General features: G+C 42.6%; 1 protein-coding gene across 1 annotated transcript in view; it reads left to right on the forward strand.

The window, feature by feature from the left end:
* The window catches only part of SUDS3 (SDS3 homolog, SIN3A corepressor complex component), a 33,034-nt gene extending 18,531 nt beyond the window's left edge, over nt 1-14,503 (forward strand). Inside the window, exons 7-12 of the mRNA XM_058531529.1 lie at nt 1,047-1,142; nt 2,103-2,164; nt 2,329-2,350; nt 3,779-3,884; nt 9,982-10,066; nt 12,862-14,503. Of these exons, the coding sequence (XP_058387512.1) occupies nt 1,047-1,142; nt 2,103-2,164; nt 2,329-2,350; nt 3,779-3,884; nt 9,982-10,066; nt 12,862-12,960 (470 nt within the window). The 3' untranslated portion in view covers nt 12,961-14,503. The remainder of the gene's footprint in view (nt 1-1,046; nt 1,143-2,102; nt 2,165-2,328; nt 2,351-3,778; nt 3,885-9,981; nt 10,067-12,861) is intronic.
* Nucleotides 14,504-22,238: the final 7,735 nt, after the last annotated feature.

Here is a 22,238-nt window from a genome sequence, read left to right on the forward strand (position 1 = left end):
GAGATGATGAGGGGACGGAGTTGAGAGGAAGTTAAAAGGCAGAACTGCCATTAAGTGGTGGCTTTGATGCCTGGGTAAAGGAAGACAAGTCACAGGTGACAGGTTTGGTTCTGGTGGGAAGGGTGGATAGACGTGGGGCTCCTGAGACGCAGGAGTGGAGGGAGGCAGCCTTGGGAGCTGCAGCAAGGAGAAGAAATGGGTTCACTTGGCAACTGGAGAGTGTGTGGTGTCGGGGGAAAGGGTTTACATGCAGAAGGGTGGGTGCAGCTAGAGTAGGTGATCGGAGATACACCGGGATACAGGCTGAGAACTGCCTGCACCCCAGAGATCACCAGTGTTTAAGGAGCGGGCTGGCACAAAGGACCCAAGAAGGCAAGTGAGGACAGAGGGAGGGATTTGTGTGGCAGCAGCTGGAGGAGAGGCAGGGGAGTCAGCAAGAGTGTCGGACTGCAGGGAAGAAAATGAAGCGAGGCCTCTATTATGAGCCTTCATTATGTCATTCTTGATAGTCAAGTAGCTACAAAAGGTTATAAATTAAATAAAGGAGTCGGAGTTTGCAAATGAAGATTTCATATAAAAATGGTGACACTGAGGCCACAATGACCTTGAAAAGAGCCTTTTAGACCAGTGGGCTTCCGTTCACCCATCCCCTGTGGGAACAGCAGAAATTAGTCAACTGAGATGACCCAAACGTTTCTTCGGTCCCGAGAGCCCACCACTCTGGCCTCTTAATTTGAGAGAAGAGGAGGTAAGTCCGCAGTTCTCAGGGGGCTAGAGAGATGCCTGCAGCGGCTGTGATGGGAGCCTGCAGGGCTGGGCTGTACTTCTGAGAGGGGTGTGCACTTCAGTCAGCTAGTGTGAATCTCTAAGCACAGACTCTTTCTGAAGGCTGATGTGGGTGTCTGGCTTGGGCCGTGTGTGGACCAAACGTCCGCAGTAGAAAAGTTCTGATTGGGTGGCTGTGGGGCAGATACTCGTACACTAGAGAAATTCTTACTGCCTTCAGTGGGAGTTGGATAGATTTACCCGTTCCATTCTTACCACAGATTCTATGGAAGTGAAACCCATCATGACCAGAAAGTTGCGGAGGCGACCAAATGATCCTGTCCCCATCCCAGACAAGAGGAGAAAACCTGCTCCTGATATCCGATTGCGTCAACCTTAATCACTTTTTTCCTTAAGACTATTGAATCCTTTGCTTATCCATTTGATAGAATATATATGGCCATTGTCCTACAGAAATTATCATCTTTGATTGGAAAGCATATGTAAAGTATTTATCCATGAGATAGATGATGACCATTTCATTATTGTTTCTATATTTAGTGGGAGGGATTTATAGAGAACAGTTATCTGGAAAGGTACTTTGTGTTGGAAGTTCCACCTGGTTTGAATACTTACTTGGAGATTCAAGAGCAACTGAAAAATTTCATGTGCCTTAATTTTCCACCTGTAAAATGAGGGCAGTAATATGTGCCTTTTGTATCTTGGTTATCTATATCCCTAAAATAGTGGATTGCAAACTGGGGTTAAAGTAAAGCAAATTTCAGTCAGAAATAAAAAAGCCCTTTAGTCATAAAAATGGGAATGGGAAGAGGGGACCAGGGAAGTGTTGTTTCTCTCCTCTTGAGGAGATAATGAGTAGCCGTTTGCACAAAATTGTTCAGTTATTTGTCTACCACTAGGAAAGGGCACCAGGAAACTTCAGATCCCTTCATCTTCACAACTGAGGATTTAAGTTACTAGGGAGTATTAAGCCCGTGTGTGTGTGAAAGTCTTCAGATCTTCGGAACAAAAGCACTTCATAAATTCAGAATGAAGTTCTTCTTTTACTGTGTCCTCTGCTCCCACTGTTGTGACCTAATGAGTCTCATTCCACCTTCTCATCATAGAGGTTTGTAAGATGGGGGATGTGAATTCTTCTATATGCCTGGGCACCACGACATTTAGTAGGAGAATCAAAAACTTCCAAGAGGCAAACTATTGTAAAAACATCATCTAACATTCATACTTTGTAAATTCTAAAATATTGGTACCATTTTGTTGATCTCTGTTTGCTTGGAGACCGTGCTTTTCAGACACATTCCTTTAACTCTCAGCACCCCAGCTAAACTATTTATTAACAGATGAACAGATCATGGAGGATCTGAGAACGTTAAATAAGGTACAGTTTGATTTTTTTGATTTATTTCAAAGCTTAGGCTTGATACAGTTTTCTGCTTTACTTTGTTCACATGTTATTTGTTAAATCATTTTGATACCTTTGACATCTTAAGTTGCATCTGAAATGATTTTCTCTAAGATTTTTTGTTGTTGTTCTTCCTACAGCTTAAGTCACCCAAGAGACCAGGTAAGTGCATGATGTTATGGCCATTTGTGCAATCTTTTTATCGTGTTGTTGGAAAAGCATGCGAACACTTGACAGGGAGTTGTTGCAATTTTCAAGAATAAAACGTTCGTCGTTTGCCTAACTGAAGGGAACCCTAAGTGCATCCTCCCCGGATTTTTTTTTTTTTTTTTAACCCAGCTCTGTTAAAGTAATTTTTTGCCTTTTCCTTAGGATTTATTGTAAAAGAGACGTTTGGTTGATTGGCTGGTAAAGGTTTCCTTCTGTGTAGGCATCAAGCATAAGATTTAAGTACACATCCATTTCTGAAAATGAAACCAGAAGGATTTTTCGGTATTTTGTGAAGTTAAGTACTTGGCACCGCTGTTCCAGTGGCTTCTCATGGCCTGGCTCTGGTAGAGGACTCGCAGGCTGCTCCCAGTCCCAGCTTGTAGAAGAGCCCAGCCCCGTGTTCACGGTGGTTCCTTCCAGAGCAGCACTTGAGAGTCAATGCTATGCTAGGCTGCAAAATAGAATTCTGAACTGGCAAAGCATTTTGTTTTAAGCACTGTGATTACTCACACATGCCTCTGTTCACCAAGTCTTGTGGAAGAAAACAAGATTCTTCTTTTCTCTAAATAATTTCCTCTTGAGGGCGTCTGTGGTCCGCAGAGAGGTCGTGAGTTTCTGAAGACATTATGGAGAGGAGGGTTGTGTGAATAAGTGTGTGAATTTAGATCATTTGAACCCCCCATAATTATTAGCGCTGTATTAGCCTGACACTATACATATGCGAGAGCCTGCTATACCTAGTAATACATATTTCTAGAAATGAGTTCATTTTTATAAATTTAAAGAGATTTTCCCAATTCTTGCCCTTTTGGGCTTCTGATAGTCCCTGGAGTTTTGGTCCTACTCTAAGTGACCTTGGGCAAATCCCTTAGCCTTCTTTTTTTTTTTTTTTTGTGAGGAAGATCAGCCCTGAGCTAACATCCATGCTAATCCTCCTCTTTTTGCTGAGGAAGACTGGCCCTGGGCTAGCATCTGTGCCCATCTTCCTCCACTTTATATGGGACACCGCCACAGCATGGCTTGACAAGCGGTGCGTTGGTGCGCGCCCGGGATCCAAACCTGGGCTGCCAGCAGTGGAGCGCACGCACTTAACTGCTGCACCACAGGGCCAGCCCCATCCCTTAGCCTTCCTGAACCTCAGGTTTCTCTTCTGTTCAGTGAGGTTAATCTTTGCCTTGCCTACCACACAAGGTTGCTTTGAGTGTCAAGTTAGATGTAATATACAAGAATTTTGTTGAATGCTCATTTATTACAAGGGTAAGGCCTTGATGATCGTGATTATTACCACGTTTAATAGCATTTCAGTTAAAGCATGTTAGTTGGTGGACTCACATGTTTGTTACATGCTTAGTCATTGAAACATCTCTTTGTTTCCTCCAGCGTCCCCATCTTCTCCTGAACATTTGCCTGCCACACCTGCAGAGTCTCCAGCCCAGAGATTTGAAGCTCGGATAGAAGATGGCAAACTGTACTATGATAAAAGATGGTATGTTATGGAGGAACACAGATTATCCATAAGACTCTCAAAAGAACCGCTTGAAAAGAGGGCTGGGGCCGTCTGTGGTTGCTATGGCAGAGAATGACTGCTGCGTAACTTACATGGTGCCAAAAGTGGAATGGCATTTAAGAGTGTGTCAGGAGTCAGGTGATCGATACTGCTTGTTAGATCTCTGAAGGCAGTGTTTCCCAAAACCATGTTCTTCTGATGGTGGCCCACCTTCTCTCTCCATGATGCTGTCACCATACTAGAATGTGCAGGCTTACATCTTGTGTGGTGCCCCTGTAGACTGGGGAGAGGGTCTTTGTCCCCCCTGCCTCCTCTTAACTCTGCCCCGTTTGCTGAAATTAAGTGTCCTATGGAAAAAAGGATTTTGTGGTCAGCTGAGTTTGGGGGGTGACCGTGTTAATTAAGGTAAACGGGTTTCTTCACTGTAGTACTCTTTGGGTCGTCTGATATGCTAATGTGCACTGTGAATTTCTAAGATGTTATTAGGTGTTCCTTATTTGACCGAGCTAACCTTTTTGCATGCGTCATCCTCCTGCACTAGTGTTCCAGGAAACATATTTGGGGGAATTGTATCCTAAAACATTGCTATTTAGATTGAAGATGGTTTGAAACCTTCAGACCACCAGCATTTTCATTGGGAAGGAAATGGCTAAACAATATGAAAGATCCTTAAAAGCTCATACATTATTCATTCAGCAAGCATTTACTGTCTGCTCTGTACTAGGCATTCTGCTAGGTATTAAGTCACCTCGGATCCTGCTACCTTCTCAGAGCTCTTTTAATTCTGATTTATTCCTTTTATTCGTTGTCCATATGCTGGCATAGTCTTATTCAGCTTAAGTCTCGGGTAACACAAATTTGCATTCCTGCCTTTCTACTTGGTTATATGGAGAAGGTTTTTCTGGGTTATTATATGCTCTCTGTAATTATCATTTATAATGGCTATATAATGATCTTTCGAGTTTCAATATATTTCTTTAACCCAAAGTTCCAAAATTAGAGTAATGGTTATTTTGAATTTTTTGAGCTTGCTTGCTTTTTTTTTTTTTCTGTTGTGAGGAAGATCAGCTCTGAGCTAACATCCATGCCCATCTTCCTCTACTTTATAAGGGACGCCGCCACAGCATGGCCTGACAAGCAGTGCATCGGTGCGCGCCTGGGATCCGAACCCGGGCCGCCAGCAACGGATTGCGTGCACTTAACTGCTACGCCACGGGGCCGACCCCTGAGCTTTCTTAAAGAAAAAAACCCAACGTTGTGTTAGTTGGTTATGTTATAATAGAATACTTCTGAAGTTGGCAAAAGTGCTTAGAGATCTAGTCGTGTTTCACATAAATCAGTTCCACCTGATAGGTTGCAGTGAGTAAGTTACCCAGTAGATGATAAAGGCTTGCTCCCTCTGTAAGCCTGATCTTAGTGACTTCTGCCTCTCTCATGTGGCTATTTGACATTCTTCGGAAAGGCCAGTTGTATTGTATTTGACGTTGCATATCAGAGCATATCACCACTAGGTGGCAGGCCCTGACAGCTCAACACATGGAGGGACAAAATAAGATGAAAAATGTTCCTAATAATGAAAACCAAATAACCTTTAAAGATCAAGCCCACACATAAGAACTGTCTTCAAAAATGGTGAGATTTATCAGTAACATTTTTACGGATCTATGAGTCTTCAAGCCGTGTGATATTTCAAATGATATTCATTTTGTAATTGTGTTGCTTCAGATCTTCCTCTTTCTAACGCTTAATCCTTAGATTTTATGAGCCGTGTCTTGAGGGTGAAAATGCAATAAAATGAAGTTCTTGTTTTTCTAAGGAAAGGATCCACAGTGACCGGTGTTTCATAGTGTAAACAGAGTGGTCAGGTTTGATTTGTTAGACTTCCTAAGCATTTTGAGGGAATTTCACTGTCTTTCTCACAATGGCAGCAGAAATTTTTAAAATAAAGTCTCTGAGAGCATTTTACTTTTTCAATGAATTTAAAGTTGCTTATTCTATTGTTAAATATTGAGACCATTGTTTTCTTCTGTATTCTGTGTGTTTCTCTTCTTTGGCCTTGGCTGTCAGAGTTCATGACACATTTGTTGAAAGGTAGGTCCCTCCCTGCCCTGTTAGTTTGGAGGGTGTTCCTGGCAGTCCGCCAGTGTAGACCCGGCCTCTCCTGTCTCACCAGGCTCTTAATGTTTGGCTTTTGTGTCCTTGTCAGTTTGTAGGCTCTCATTTTTCCTTCTTTTCAGCAGTCGTGGCCTACGAGGTCAACTGAAACGCTTTATGCCCTTTCCAACAGTGTGGAGTATTTTGGTGAAAGGGTATTTCTTGCAAAACTGATTTCATTGAGTTTTAAAAGACTTGAGCAAAATGAGTGTGATTCGGGCTTCGCATCTTGGCATGAACAGTTATCAGGCTACATTTCGTTTTGAAAGATAAGCATCTTCCCTTTGCCTTGGTCTTAGACTGCTTTTAAGGCATTTTATATCCTGCTGTGTGTTTTCCTCTCATTTTGATTTGGACTAATGACCCTTCTTAGAAAGCACTGTGAAAGTGGCTGATATTTTAAAATAACTAACTAACTGATGGTGCCAGTGGACTGGTTTTTCTCTTCTCACTTTAAATCTGGACTGCTAATGGGGATCAGAAGTGAAGTCACCCGCTTGCTCAGTTGGATTTAACCCTCCAGCCTTCGACTGACACAAAAAACTGTTAACTCAAGACAGTGAATATTTACCACTAAAATTGGAACTCCTTGAGGTTCCAAAGCTGTAACATGGCATTCTTTTTTGGGGGGAAATGAAACATTAATATCAGAATTCCCAGTAGGATACAAAGTTAAATTAATTCTACCCCTTTCTTACTCCACTTTTTGATCCACCTTATAAAGAAATTGCTTTCCTCCTCAATAGTAGTGGTGATTCTAGTTCATTGGGTTTAATAGTAGAGGCAAGGCTTTAAGAGCTCAATTGTAGAGATTCCCAGGTCAGAATTTCCATTAGTAATAAAGTCAATTTGACATTTGGGGCTTGTTCTCTGAGGCTATTTAAAGTATTTTTTCGGCAGAGATTAGTTGCAGTTTGTAGAACGAGTTAATTGGCAAAAAAAAGTGATAACGTACGTTTTTACTGATTTAGCTCTATTGGTGTTGCTTTTTAACATTTTTTATGTCTAGATATGTTTTGAATTTTTTCCCCCCTTTTTGTTAGTCTTTAGAAATTGAAAAATAAAGTTTTATGTTAAGATTGTCATAATGCTTTTTGGTTTCATCTTGAAAACCTCCCAAAATGAGCACTTTAATTTCTGAGGACTGACTTTTTTTAGAGAATTCAGTTAATTTAATAGATTTGATATCCAGGGATAATGGTTCCCCAAGACCATTGTGTGGTACCTGAGAATCCCCTGGAGGTCCCAGAGACTCTGGTTCAGGAGGACCTGGGAATCAGTTGGCTTGGGTGGGCTGCTTTGGGAAACATGCTGGCCAGCTCTCCTATGGAGCAAATGGTGACCAAAGATAGACATTCAAGTCACTACCGTTTGGAGATCCCAGAGCAGGCACATTTGGGAGGAGGCCAGATGCTCAAGTCTCAGACCACTTCTTGGGAGTAATAGACCAGATTGCATTGTTTACCCTGATGTCCACTTGAAAGCCAGTCAAGTGTGTTGGGGTTTGGGTTCTGAGCACATCTGAAGGAAAAGGCAACACATTTCATGAGAATTGTTTGAATAGTCTCCAGGGTTAACTGTTGTCCTTAACAGACATTAAGACATTAATTTGTGACATTTTCTTTTTACCCCATCTTTGTTATTTAGGTGTTTTCCAGTACCTTATAAGTTTTCCAGTAACTTATAAGAAAATATTATTTACTTTTTAATAAAAGTAATACCTGTTAATTCTGGAAAGGAGAAAGCTATGCAATAAAAGGAATACCATTCTTAATTTACATTTTATATTTTTATAAAATTTTAATGTACATTTAATATACATTTTAATATATAAATTTACCCAATTTTTTGTTTTTATATGGTACACATGGAACAAGCAGAGGAACATAATGGACATAGTTTTTTCCTCCACTTAGCAGTATGTTGAACATGTTTCCACCCTGGTAATGTATTCTGCGCCACACCCATGACCTTTCTTTATTAAAGTATTTAGAAAGTAGTATCAGAATGACTCGAGGCTAGGTGCCTGTTGTTTTGTGTGTTTATTTCTTTAATAAATCACAATCTCCGTAGAATAACTGGATGTTCTCCCTCTGTGTGTTTTTATTCTAACCATTACTCAAGACATGACTATTTACTTAGGAGAGCTGGCTTAGATGTGGGAGGGAAACTCAAGTTGGAGTTTTGCTGTGCACTCACTCAGCCTTTCCTCGTGCAGTGTACAATTCAGACCTTGTGATACTGCATATTTAGCATAGTGAAGTTCCCCTGACCCAGTGTAGCAACTCATCCTTGGCCAAAAGCAACTTTAAAACTGGGTCTAAACCAATCTCACTGTTCTAATTGCATTTATGATTTGATTTCTTTTAACAGTGTTTTCAGGAAGTAAAATTGACTTGGAAACCTGAGTTTTCAGCTCCTAAGTAGCAGGTTAAAGAATGCTGGGAGCTTACATTGGAGAAAGCTCATTGTGGGAATGAAGTACTACATGCTTTACTGTGATGTTTTGGCAGTAGATTATTTCATTATACCAGCAAAATAGAGTCTACCTTTTTCCCCCACAGAAATGATGATAAGATGGAGTGCTTTGCTGGGAGATGGTTTTGGTGGAATTTACATGAGTTACGGGGTGTGTTTAGCCAGATCCCTGCAGCCAGAATGAACCAGAGGTTATGTTCTGACTGAACTGGGGCTGGCCCAGGCCAGGGCACCAGCAGCAGCTTGGCTGATGTTTCCAACTCCTGTCATCCAGCAGCTGCTCCTTCATCCTGTGGCAGCTGTTGTTCCGTTTGGGCTTTGGCTCTGGCTTCCTCGCTTTCACCCTAGGCCTTGTCCCTGGACTTGTAGGAGTTGAAGGTGGTCCTGCACTACAGGCCAAGAGAATAGATACAGGGGCTGAAAGGGGAGTGTCCGTCTTGTCTGCTCCATCAGAAGCAGCTCTCCTGATTGTTCAGGCCAAATCAGGTACCCTTTGGTGCATGTCATGACGCTCAGAACTTCACCCATTTAGCCCTTGCCAGGTGTGATCATTAATGTTCTTCACTGCCTCTGTATTTGAATCCCTGTGACAGCAGGGACCTTGTGGCCTTGTTCACTGTCTCGCCTCTAACCTCTAGAATAGTCAGTGGCACACAGTAAGTGATTAATGAGTATTTGTTGAATGAGTCACCAAAGAAAGGGCTGAATTTGGCCTTCCTTGTTAATGACTCGTTTGGACGGGTAGCAAAATGAAGAACAGAACAGTTATTTATATCCATCTATTCGTTTTGTCTACCCAACATTCTTTGATGTTTTGGGGTAGGGGCAGAAAGTAGGAATTCATGTTTTACTTGAAAATTTTTAATCTACCTTGTGAATTGGCTCACATAGTCCAAAAAAAAAGTAAAATTACAGTTAGTTTCCCAACCCTTTCCTCGGCCCCCATTTTCCCTCTGCAGAGGGACCAAGGGATGTCAGTTTTATATCTAGAAGAAGATTAGGAGGTCATCTAATCTAATCCGAGGATGGAAGCCTTTAAATTAAACCCGAAATCCAGACTCTTTCTCAAATATAATTAAGACTCTTTTAATTATATTTTTTGTTTTGTGTTTTTTTTTACCCCCTTGCCCCATCCCCTTCTTTTTTTAAATTTGTGCCTTTACAATACTGTATTGTACCCTTAAAATTTGCTAAGAGGGTAGATCCTATGTTGTGTTCTTCACACACACACAAAAAACCCCAAAAAACAATAATTATAATAAAGAAGGTGGATGAAACTTTGGGATGAGATGGATATGTTTATGGCCCTGATAGTGGTGATGGTTTCCCAGGTGTGTACTTATCCCCAAACTCATTAAGTTGCATACATTAAATATGTACAGCATTTTACATGTCAATCATGCCTCAGGAAATCGGTTTAAAAATAGTGTCTTGTTTTTGGCAGGTACCACAAGAGCCAAGCCATCTATCTGGAGTCAAAGGACAACCAGAAACTGAGCTGTGTGATCAGCTCTGTGGGAGCCAATGAGGTAGGGACTGAACTCCTTCCGCTTTAGACAAGCAAACTGTGACGAACCTGCAGTGCAGGTGCCGCCGAGCAAGTACAGTGGAACTGTGTCGCATGTGGGTGAGATTCTGAAGTCAGCACTTGGAGGCAGAAATTGCACATGGGCAAAATCACCCTTGAACATCCCTTACTTTGCTTGACTATAATATGTGCGGATTTGTTTATTCCTTGTGGTATTTGTGAACTCCCTGTGCAGTCGTTGAGTTGGGAACCACTAGCTAGACTGCAGGAAAGAAGAAAAGGCAAGTCTGTGTGATATCTGTGCATTAAATCCTGCTGCTTTTCAAAGTAACTGTCTATTGAGGATGGAACTTGCCTGTGGAGCATACTCCATCTTTGTTTTGTGATGTCTCTAGAACTTTCATGTGTACTGAGATTTGTTTCATGCTGTGAGGATTTAAGGAGGCACCTGGCACAGGGTCTTGCACACAGTAAGTGTTTAATAAATGGGTGCTGGCCTGATCTGACCCCCACACTACTCCTTGGCTGCTGTCTTTCCAATCTGACATGTCCTGTTGTGCCTCTGAACACCGAGCTACCAGGCTCATGCCCTTAGATATTGGTCTTCTCCAGTCTCTTCTGTCAGATGGGAACTGGCTCTAAAGTCAGTTCAGAGGGTTCTGCTCAAGGATGATGTGACTAGCCCTTCATTAGGAGGATGTCAGCAATGTGTAACTTGTATTGTTAGTAGTAAAAAAAAAAGTTTAAAACTTTAATAGATAGATTGGCTTGATCTTTTATCAGTCCACAAATGTCTGCAAAGAAATTGATTTTTATGTCTACCCTCTGTAACTTATTCATGCCAGTGCACAGTAAATCTAATGAAACTGGATTATGAAATAACTTAAGCCTCTTCTGTTCTCCCAGCTTCCTGAATTGAAAATGCCTTCAAATGTGACTAGTTTGCAAAATGATTGTTTCCTTAGAAGTGCGAGAGAGCCTTAGCAATAAGTGAATGTCATTCCTCTCTGGGCTCAGGATCTGTGTGTCACCTGTAGCCATGTCAAAACCAGACAGGGGATCTAACAGACCTGCTGTTCCTCAGCAAGAGGCATAACGATTTCTCCACAGAGCTTCTGCGCCTGGCTGTGTGGGCTGCCGTACAGGGCACGTGTGGCCGCCTAGTCCCTAAACCTAACTTCAGAACCAGTGTGCCATTCTCCTCTGTGACACCCCAGGATTTTTCAGGAAAATAGAAATGCAAGTTAGATTTTTTCCCTCTTTCTGTCGAAGATTGTCACCCTTTGACAGAGAGTCAGTGAGGTCTGACAAGGAAACGGTGACACTGAGACACGTCTCCTGGTAGGGAGAAGCCTCAGTGCCTCAGAGGCATGCAACCTGGTAATGGGAGAACACTTCTCGCTTCTTGGAAGTATTCCAGCTCACTTTTCAGGTCAAATCCTGAGTGACGCTGGAGCTACTTGGCCTTTGCGTAACTTGGCCCTGGGCAGATTTGCAGGGTAGGTCTGAGCGGGTAGGTGACTCCCCAGTTCAGCCCTCGTTGGGGTCAGTTTCAGTTTAAAATGGTTCTGCAAGGGCCTGTAGAGACTCAGCTTCATGTGAGGTCTTTAACTTTATTTTTAAACTAGTGTATTTATTTTAAAGTCTCTCTGTTGCTAAATAATTACATTAAAGAGATTGAGATGAAACTGAGAATAAGCTTTTTTAAAACCTGAAAACTGAATGGGGGAGGGAGAAGATAGATCTGTAAATTTGTACTTGCATATATGGGTGAGATGCAGATCTTTAAAAAGACTTATGCTTTTGGCTCCATCTAATTGGTGTGTTAAACAGATAAGACAACGAGTGAGAGTCAGGGACTGGTTTAGTGGAGAAGAGCAAGAGGCTTTGATGTCAGGTGCCAGGATTCACGTGGGACACGTAACTCAGCCTTGCTCTTCTATAACATGGCGGCGAGGCTGGTACTTACTTCATGTGGTGGTTCTGAGGATGAAAAAGCCCACTTTGGTCAGCACAGTGTCTGGCACACAGTAACCCCTCACTCAGGTGTGTCAGGTGACTGAGGAGGCAGCTCTCCTTCCCGTCCCTGGCTGCAGGGTTGCCACTTACAGAGTATACTTGTCACCTCTGGCAGCCTCCCTGCTGCAAGAGTTCGTTCTCAATTCCAGGGAAGAAGGCATCTGTCCTGTAAAATGTCAGACATCTGATCCCATCTGTGGGAGAATGATACGGTCAGGAGGGAAGGACTGTCTTCAGCTAATTTAGCCTTCTCATGATCCTAATTGGGCCTTAGCTCACTCACAGGCATTTTTTTCCCTCCTTTTCCTGTCATGACCATTAGCCTTAGTTGCCAGGAAACCGGAGTATTGAAAGGCTGTAATATGGAAGTCCCTTGGGGCAAGGGAAATATTTCCAAATTTGATTGAAAGTTTATGTTCATGAATATATATATCTTGAATGTTGATAACGCGGTAATCAAACCAAATCAGAAAGAGTCTTTAAGATCAAGGCAAAAATGGAACCCAAGATTGCTGTGCTTTGCATTTTCTTATTCAAAGGTATCAGAGGGATGGCTGGCAGGAACGAGCTCAAGGGCTGATGCCTGCTCTCTTCAGTAGAGCGAGCCTTTAGGAGGGCCGAAGGTCAGGAGGTGCTCGTGAAGGCCTCACAGGTGGACAGGAAGAGATTGTCAGTTTTCTGCCCACACCTCATTCCTGCAAATATTTTGATGCTTTGGAAGATTTCCTCCTCAGTGTTAGCCTCTCTCATCTTGTTCCCTTTCCTTCTCCCCTGCAGATCTGGGTGAGGAAGACAAGTGACAGCACCAAGATGAGGATTTACTTGGGCCAGCTGCAGCGCGGGCTCTTTGTGATCCGCCGGAGGTCAGCGGCTTGACTTCTACAGTGTTCTTCTTCCCTTGACCCTTTTTTTGGAGTGGTGTTTTGTTTTGTTTTGTTTTGTTTTCTTCTTAACAAAGTTTTTAACTTGGGAATTGCTTCTTGGCCTTGGAAAATGGAGAACACTGTTGTGGATTTTGCAAGGCACTTTTGTGGCCAGCCACTTCCATCTTGGTGTCATTCTTTCCTGCCTGGACTTCTTCCAGCCATCAGTCACTACGAGACTGTTTTACTTTCAGGAGTGTCGAGAGTTTGCTTTACTTATATCTTTATTTTTTGCTTATACTTTGTCTTTTTTTAAGCCTCCTTTGAAGGGACATCTCTGTTTATTAATTATCTTTTGGTCTTTCTGCCTTGAAGAGGAGCAGGAAGGGATGCACTCTACAATGCATTTTCATGTTTTGAATCTGATTAGTGGATCACGTAGCTACTTCCCTTGTCAAACCCAATTCACTGTTTGCCCAGAAGCTTGGGGCAGAGGTCCTAGCAGAAGGAGATTAATTCTCCTGGCTCTCAGCCTTCTTGGAGAAATAAATGCCTTGTGTAACATCTGGCATATGCCGTCCACTCCACTGGCTGAACGACAGAAAAATTTGCCTGGCAGACTGTGTGCACTGAAATAAATGGGGTTGGGAGAGAGGGCATCTCATATTCATAATGTGCTGAGGGTACCATATTTTGTTATTTAATGCAAGTGGTTTATTCAAACACGTTTGTTCTAGCTCAGGCTGGAAGAAGAAGAGGTCATTTCAGAAGTTTTCATTTGTAGTTCATTTCTCTCCCCTGCTCCCGAGTAGATGAAGTGGGGCCTGCCACAGGCTGATTATCGGGGTTGTCTGTTGTAGGTGGGGAGGTGAGATTGATAGTGCAGTAATCAGTGACCTGGAGACTCTCACTCATAATTCAAATTGCGCTCTTGTTGCTTATGCCGTTATTGCACATTGGCCAGTCCAAACCCATGGAACCCTGTTGTCAGCACTCCCAGCCTCCCAGGGGACCTCCCTGGAGATCTGGCCCAGGTTGGAGACAAAGAAAGCTCTGCCGTGGCTGCCACTAAATCTCTACTCTTCCGAATGAATCCTGATGAAACAGCCTTCCTTACACTCCCTGCTCCCTTTCCCTCATTCCCGTAATTAGAGAAATGATTCATTGGATGATGGGGTTTTCTGTGTTCTAGTTGCCACCTTAAGATGTTTAAAGGACTTGGGGTTTGAGCAACTGTTAGCATCTCTGTGGAAATACAGTAGACCTTACACATCCCAGGAAATCTTTGTAAGTAATTCCCTTGGTCTAAAGTGATTCTCCTCCTGTTGTCCCTTGATGTACGCACCCCAAAGCAAGTTGGGGGGCTGTGATGACAAGTAAATCAGCTTCTCCTAAGTCCTGGCTTCATCAGAGACCAAACCTTACTCGCTCAGAGTAAAGACTTGTATAGATATGTTTTTGTGTTAATTTATAATCCATTTTTTCTCTCATTTTTTTTCTGGTATTGGAGTCTTATTTAGAAAACAGGATAAAGGATGCTTGTTTATTAAAAGTTGCCTGGGTGTTCTGTGTTTTTTCTCTGCCCCCCAGTCTTCCTTAGTGTGATGTTTACTATAGTGAACCAAGGCCACAGTAAATGGGGGCTTCACCTTTTGTTTCTTCTTGGTGACCTTTGCTTTAAGGGAGAACCTCTCTCTCTTGAATTGTCACTGTGGTGTGTGTAACATCCCATATTATCAGGTAGCTGTCGGTTATCATCTACTGCTATGTGATGGACATTTATTTAGATATATTGAGTGTGTGTGATTATCAGAGGTGGTTTTTTTTTTTAAATGATCGTCTTGTCTTCCCAAAAGTACACCAAAGTTTGTTTTTTTGGAAGGATTGTATTGATAACATTAGGGGTTCAGCATCGAAGCAGCAACAAGTGGCCTTTTTTCCTTGCCTTGTCTGGTGGCACCTTTGTGCTTTTTTGAAATAACTATTTGAAGAGCAGAGTATGGCGCTTTGGCTTTTTCTATAAATTTGAGAGTGTTTCAGGCCACGCTTCACATGGTCTTGGCCCCATCACTGCCTTCTGCTCTTCAGTATCCTCACAACCCTTAATCATGATCTAGTGAAAATGGGGGGAAGTGTGAAGTAGACTTGAGACACAGCACAGTAAATTATATTCCTAATCCCAGAAGACTGAATTTTTCAGTCATCCTAGGGATGAAAAGTCAGCAGTTCAACCCCTCTGACAGGCCCCTGTGGTGACCAGGGCTGGAAGAGCCCCCTTGTTAAGACAGAGGTGCTTCATGATGGGCAGGAGCAAACCAGAGGGGAAAACAGACTTTGAGATTCCGAGAACAAGAAGGGGCTGGCTGTTAGCCCAGGTGGCCATCCCTATTCCAAAAGGTCTTTGTCTCTCACTAGACCCTGGTGTCCCAGATGAATTCCCAAATTCAGACTAGTTCCTGCAAGTGATAACTTTGAAAAAAGTCGGTCTGGACAATTCTCATCAAGAACCTGTACATGTGTTACTCTTGTCAAGAACCTGTATGTGTGTTATTCTGGTCAAGAACCTGTACGTGTCTTATTCTGGTCAAGAACCTGTATGTGTGTTATTCTGGTCAAGAACCTACATGTGTCTTATTCTGGTCAAGAACCTGTATGTGTGTTGTTCTGATCAGGAACCTCTCCATGTGTTTTGTTTGAGGCATCTGCTTCAGTATTATACAGTGTTTGCTATGGATGTGTCTCGATATTTATTTTACCTCTGCTTGGGGAGTTTTTGTCTGCCCTCCACCCAGACTCCCTCTCTCCTGAGTCAGTGTCCTCATGAACTATTTCCAGATTTCTGTAGCCATACCAAAGCCAGGATATTTTCATTGGTTTGGATACCAGTATTTATGGATGTGTAACTACCTAACTTAATTTTTTTTAAAACTTCTAACTGGGTCCAGTGTAAGATCCCAGAGGCTGATCTGCAAATCAAGCGACTTGTATTTGTATGTGAGACCCTGTGTTCAGGATTGGGTGACTTTTCTAAGAGAAATATTGGGGGTGGGGTGGGATTGGTTGCATTTTTTTTACCTAACTCGAGGGGGAAAATCCTATTTTTTACAATATTTTTGGTTTTGTTTTTCTATTAACATTTCCTTTTAGCCTTGAACTTTTGCTGAACTTCCTCCTGATTTAAAAATCTTGTTTCTAATCTGGGAATTTGAAATCTTGGTATTAATGTTATACCGATTTTTCCAAAGAGTTCAAACCACTTTAATACCAGAACATGGTAGGAAATTTGCAGCCATTTCAAGCAGCTGGTGGGCTTTTTATATAACATCATTAACTGGTACTGTTAAATGTTCTGAGAGGTGAATGTAAAATGTAAAAAGTATAGGGTTTTTTTTTTTTTTAAATAACAATAAACTTTCAAGGAGAAAACCAACATGTAGTCTGTGTTATATCCATTGTCTTGATAAACGATTGAAATTTATTTTCTTTTTTCCCTCCTGCGATTGTGGGGGAAGGAAGTTGGGGAAGAGGGAGGGATATACCAGATATTTGCTTGTTATGAAGAGTAAGATATGGAATGATGTGTCGAAGACAGACTCTTAGTTTTGTAAAGAGCAGTGAGGGGTGTTGACCCTTAAATGTAGTGTACTCTCTCCTTGTTGGAGATGATAAAACAGTCTAAATTAAAAATGAGAAATAATTGGGGCCGGCCCCGTGGCTTGGCGGTTGAGTGTGCGCACTCTGCTGCTGGCGGCCCGGGTTCGGATCCCGGGCGCGCACCGACACACTGCTTCTCCGGCCATGCTGAGGCCGTGTCCCACATATAGCAACTAGAAGGATGTGCAGCTATGACATACAACTATCTACTGGGGCTTTGGGGGGAAAAATAAATAAAAATAAAGTAAAATAAATGAGAAATAAAATTGACCTTGGATAGGAAAAACCTTAAGGCAGATTCACGGGTGTGATTGAGGAAGATGTACATTTGTACTCGAGAACAGTACTGCCCAATCTTACCAAAAAATGATAGTATTTCTGCAGCTCCCCAGGGGGGTAACCTGATGAGGCTGCTTGCTGCCACGGGTGACTGACTGGGCTTGCTTGTTCCCCGTTTGTGGCATACCCATCAGGAAGGGCTGCTTTATTAAAGCTTTGGATAATGGAGAGGGCGGTCACTATTGTTAAATTTTTTTATTGTAATATTTATACAGAAAAGTGCACAAATCTTAATTGTAGAAGTTGTTGAGTTTTCTCAAACTGAACACATCCACTTAACCAGCATCTAGATGAAGAACTAGCATTACCAGCACCCATGAGCCCCTTAGCTAAGCCTCCTTCCAATCACTACTACTCGCTGGGGTAACGGCTAGCCCTACTAGTTGTCTCTATTTTAGTCACCTTAACCTTCAAGCTCTTGGCTTTTCCCATAATAGTTCCAGAAGAGCCAAGTCCCTGGTGTAGGCTAGGGGCTGACCAGGGATGTGAGATCTTAGAGCAAAGGATCTGGCAAAATGGGGGAGGTGAAAAAACAGATTCAAATCAAGCCCCTCCCCCTTCCGTTTGTTATCAAGGCAAGTGGGGCTTGCCTGTGGTGTTAGTATCTGCCTTTTCTTGAGGACTTTGTACATGGCAGGCACTATACTAAACCCTTCGTGGGAGACATTTTCTCATTTAATTCTTGAAAAATGTGAAAGAGTACTAATACTCCCAAACTTAAGGCGAGGCTTGTTAATATATCCAAGACTTATGAAACCCAGAGCTCAGCACTGTACCTAGACACCGTAAGTGCTCCGTAAATGTTAGTTGTCAAATAATGTTAGTGTAAAATGACATGTAAAGAAAGGCAAACTGATTAATAATAATGATTAATAATATAGCTCCAGTTCCAGGTACTGTGCCCTTCACTTGTATTCTCTCATTTAAGCCTCATAACAACCCTGTCGTTATCACCAGTTTTCAGAGAAGGAGACAGACTCCTTTAGTCACAGAAGATGGTCTAGTAACTTCTCCAGGGTCACACACTAAGTGGCAGAGTCCAGATCTTTCAGATTCTGAGCCAGGTTTCCCAGCCACTGCACTTTGCAGTTCTTTCCCGACCCCCTTTGTTAAAATTACATTCAACATTTCCACCTTTCTCATTCAGTGCTTCCCTGGGAGTTTGTTTTTATCTGCTCTCCCCTCTTAGACACGCATACTCACAGAGCAAACTTTAGAGGTAAAAACACTATTATTTGCTAGGACCCTTTCCCTTGCTGGGTGACGCTGGGCTCCTCCTCTGGCAGTAGAGTTGAGAGAGTCACAGTTAGTAACCAAGAGGTTGCTTTCCTTTGAAACGGTGTGAGCATAACAGTTGTAAGAAGGAAGGAACCATTTAGAATGTAAGGAGTAATTGGGCTTGAAGGAGCAGACTTTATCTAATAAGCAACAGAGAGCCTTTGGAGGAAAACATCTCTATTTCTCCAGATCCCTTTCTTCCTGCCTGCCATTCTCACCATCTATGAAGTAAGGAGGAGGGGTAGGAGCCACTGAACTGGTTTTAAAAATGTAGGAGAGCTGGACATCCTGCATCTTGCTGCGCTCTGGATGTTGGTGGACCTTTTGGTGTCATGTCCTGCTATGGAGTCACTGAATGGAAGGACAGACCAGTTACACACCACCTGCTTCAGACTGTGTTCAGCTCCAGCCAGCAACCTGCATAACAACCAAAGGGTTTTTGCGGCCTTTGGGCAGAGGCAGGAATAAAGCCAACTTCTGGTCTTTTTCACTAGTGTTAGAAAAACCCCAAACCCCATCTTTGGTAAAGCTAAGCACCTTTCCTGGTTTTAAAAGGAAGGCATTAAGATGGAATGAATTAGAAACATGGGCAGCAGCTCACTCTCTTTGGACATAATAGCATGGTGAGAGATATATTAGCTTTAGGAACTTTAGTGTTTACCAGAACAGATATTTTTGTGGACAACTATGATTATTAAGACAAGAAGATATATATGTTTAGGAGGATCCCTAGGGGAGTGAGGTAGATAAGATACAGCATAGGTACCTAGAAGCTTAATCCCTTTACCCATTTTCTCTAATCTGTGTTTGCTCAATTCCGTGGAAGATACAGATCTATAAAATAACAAAATTCTCTTTACTGATGTGGGAAGACCAATAATCAGAATCTTAAAGACTCTCTCCCCTGTTTCTCAGAAATTGGCGACTCAGCAGAGTGTTCTGGTTTTCTGCAGGCTGATGCTCAAATCTGTTGGCATCACCTCTCTATTTTGCCGATAGTGTGGATGGGCAAGGGGTGAAAGTAGGTGATATTCCAGATCCAGCTAGGAAAGTGATGCCAGTAGGGAACGAGCAGCTACTGAAGCCCCAGGTTGGCAAGTCCCTGCAGATAATCAAGAATCACTTTTATTTCACTGTCGATTCTTTTAGTAAGTATTGAGTGTTTACTGAGATGCAGTGTGGCAAAGCAAAGACTTTGGAATCAATATTTGAATCTGGCTTTGCTGCCTAACTAGCCGTGTGACCTTGGGTAACTTAATCTCTTTGAACCTCAGTTCCCTCGTCTGTTAAATAATAATATCCACCTCAGAGGGTAGTTTTGAGGATTCTAATAATATTAATACATACAGCACTTACCATGTGCTAAGCATTTTAAGCATACTAAGTTATTGAGTCCTTATAATAACCCTATGAGGTAGGTACTATTATAATCCTCATTTTGTAGTTGAGGAAATTGAGAAACAGGTTAAATAACTTGCCCAAGGTCACACAGTAAATGGTGAGCCGGGATTCTAAGCCCAGTCTCTCCAGAGTCCTTGCTCTCATTCACCATGCTGTGCTGTGTGGTATACGTAACACGAGACTGGACATATGGAGTGCCCAGTCTGTGGAGACTGTCCCTTCCATTGCCGTTGCTGCTGCTATCTGCTCCCTATCCTTGGATGTTAGTCTGAGTGACAAATCCTAAGAGACCAGAATGATTCCAGGAAGCTAGTTTAACACCAACAAACTATGAAAGTAAAGCTCCCAGCTTTAGAGATTATGCTAAGCATCAACTCCTACAAATGGGTTGTGAATGTCCAGTGTGCTGGGTTGTGAAGGATTCTGAGGCCCAAGTTCTGGTAGAGCCAGAAGAAGTGGCGTAATCAATTACTGTTGTCTGCGTTGGGCAAGGGAGCCCATTTGTTTGCCATTACTGATTTAGTTGGACCCATTCAGTTAAAAGATGAAAACCACTGAGGCCCAGATGTGTTAAATGACTTGCCCAAGGTCGCATGGCTAGCTACAGGTAGTAGAGGTGATAGGGGTCCTGGGTTCATAATCATGGCTGGCCACTCGTTAACCTTGGAACATTTACTTCATATCCGTGCTTCAGTGTTAGGGTACACTCATCCCAGTGTGTCTGGGACTTTTCTGGTTTTAGCACTGAAAGTCTTACATCCCAGGAACCTTCAGACCCAGGCAAACTGAGTTGGTCACCCTACTTAGTTTCCTCCTCTGTAAAATGGGGATGAGAATTGCCCCTTTTCCATGGAGTGGCTCTCAGGATTAACTGATTTAATATGTGTCAAACGCTTAGTATTTGGGACATAGTAAGTCCTCAATACATGTTAGTTTTCTATTGTTGTTCTTGTTTTCATTATCATTGAAGCAAAGGGTCCTCGCCACAGAATGGGTTCCTGGAGACTTCCACTCATCCCAGTCAAGATACGGAACCTTGCCATGATCATCTGGTCACCTGTAGCCAATTGTTTGGGGTGTTTTTTCTTCTACTTGAAATAGTAAATAGTCATGAGCTTGAGGATTACAGTAGTCATTGCATTAAACCCAAGTGATGTTGATTGAGCCTCTATTGTGTGTTAGGTAGTGTTCTAGGCTCTTTTTGGGGATTCAAAGATAAATAAAAGCATGCTTCCTCCCTCTGGGACAGTGGGGTGGGTAGCCATTGTTGTCAGTAACTCTAGTTCGTTGTAATAAGGAGCTACACTTGAGATGTGGAGAAAGTGGTACTGGAATGTGGGTGACAGAAAATAATAGCAGCTGACATTTATTGAGTAGGTGGCTAACTGCTTCACCTGCATTGTCTCATTAATTGTTAACTGTAACCCTATGAGTTTGTTATTGCATATCTGCATTTTATAGATTGGGAAACTGAAGTTTAGGGATGGTAAGAAACTTGGCTCAAGTTCACCCAACTTGATTCCCAAGCAGGTCTTGCTGACCCAAAGTCTTATTAACCATGAATGCCTTACAATTTCTTCTGAAAGAAAATAAAATGTGAGCTTGGCCTGAAAGCTAGGCAGGCCTTGAGCAGCGTCTGTGGCTAGGAATGGGAATTCCACGCAGAGGAAATGGCTTGAGTGAAAGCACGGAGGTGAGAGAGTGGGTGGGGAGGGCATGTTTAAAAAGTCAAATGAGAGTATGTGTTCAAAAATAAATCTGGATGAACGAGCTTTGAACTTTCAAATCAGTTTGCTCCCCAGCCTGGTATCTTTTGTCCTTCCACCCCTCGGGCTCACCTTCCTTTCCCGTCTGCCTCTCTCCTTTCTTCTCCCTCTCCCTGGCCCACCCCATTCCCTCCTCCGCCCCCTTTGTATATCGCCAGTGCGGTGGCTCATGACAGTCCTGCAGTGACGCTTTCTAATTTCACACTTACATGCTCCTGAAAGTATTCGTCAGCTAACTCATATGCAAAACCAATAAAGGGCAACAGCACACATTCCTGTTAGACAGTAATTTTGTTTGACTCCCTTTCTTATGCTTTGATCTTTCTCCTTCCCACACGCATGGTGCTTTGACCTAACCAGAAGTGGAAGCTTTCAGGAATCCAGACATGGTGGGCTCTGTAAACATGTGAGTAATGGGAATGAATAAGGGCTCATGTTTATTGAGCACTTACAATGGGCCTGGGCGAGTGCTAAGTACTTTTCTTACATTATCCTATTTAATACATTGAGCAACCACGTGATGTGTGTTTTAATGATTCCCGTTTTACAGATGAGGAAATTGAGGCTCGGAGGAGGAAAGAGTGTTCACCTCTGTACCACATTCATACATTTCCTTTTCCCATTGGCTTCCCCCATCCTAACATAGACTGCCAAAGTATAAAGGATGCTTAGTTGCTATCTGAGCCAACCCTCTCCATTTTTCACATCTGGGAACAGACACTGAGAAGAGAAGGGACTTGCCTGTGATCACCCAGCTGATTAATGGTAGAGCAGGAGCTAGAATCCAGGTTTTGGAACTCTCAATTCAATGACTGAGAAAAATCCCAGTCTTGAGGCTGAAAGGCAGGGGTTT

The sequence above is a fragment of the Diceros bicornis genome, chromosome 35 (assembly GCF_020826845.1).
Source record: "Diceros bicornis minor isolate mBicDic1 chromosome 35, mDicBic1.mat.cur, whole genome shotgun sequence".
NCBI classification, from domain to species: Eukaryota; Metazoa; Chordata; class Mammalia; order Perissodactyla; family Rhinocerotidae; genus Diceros; species Diceros bicornis.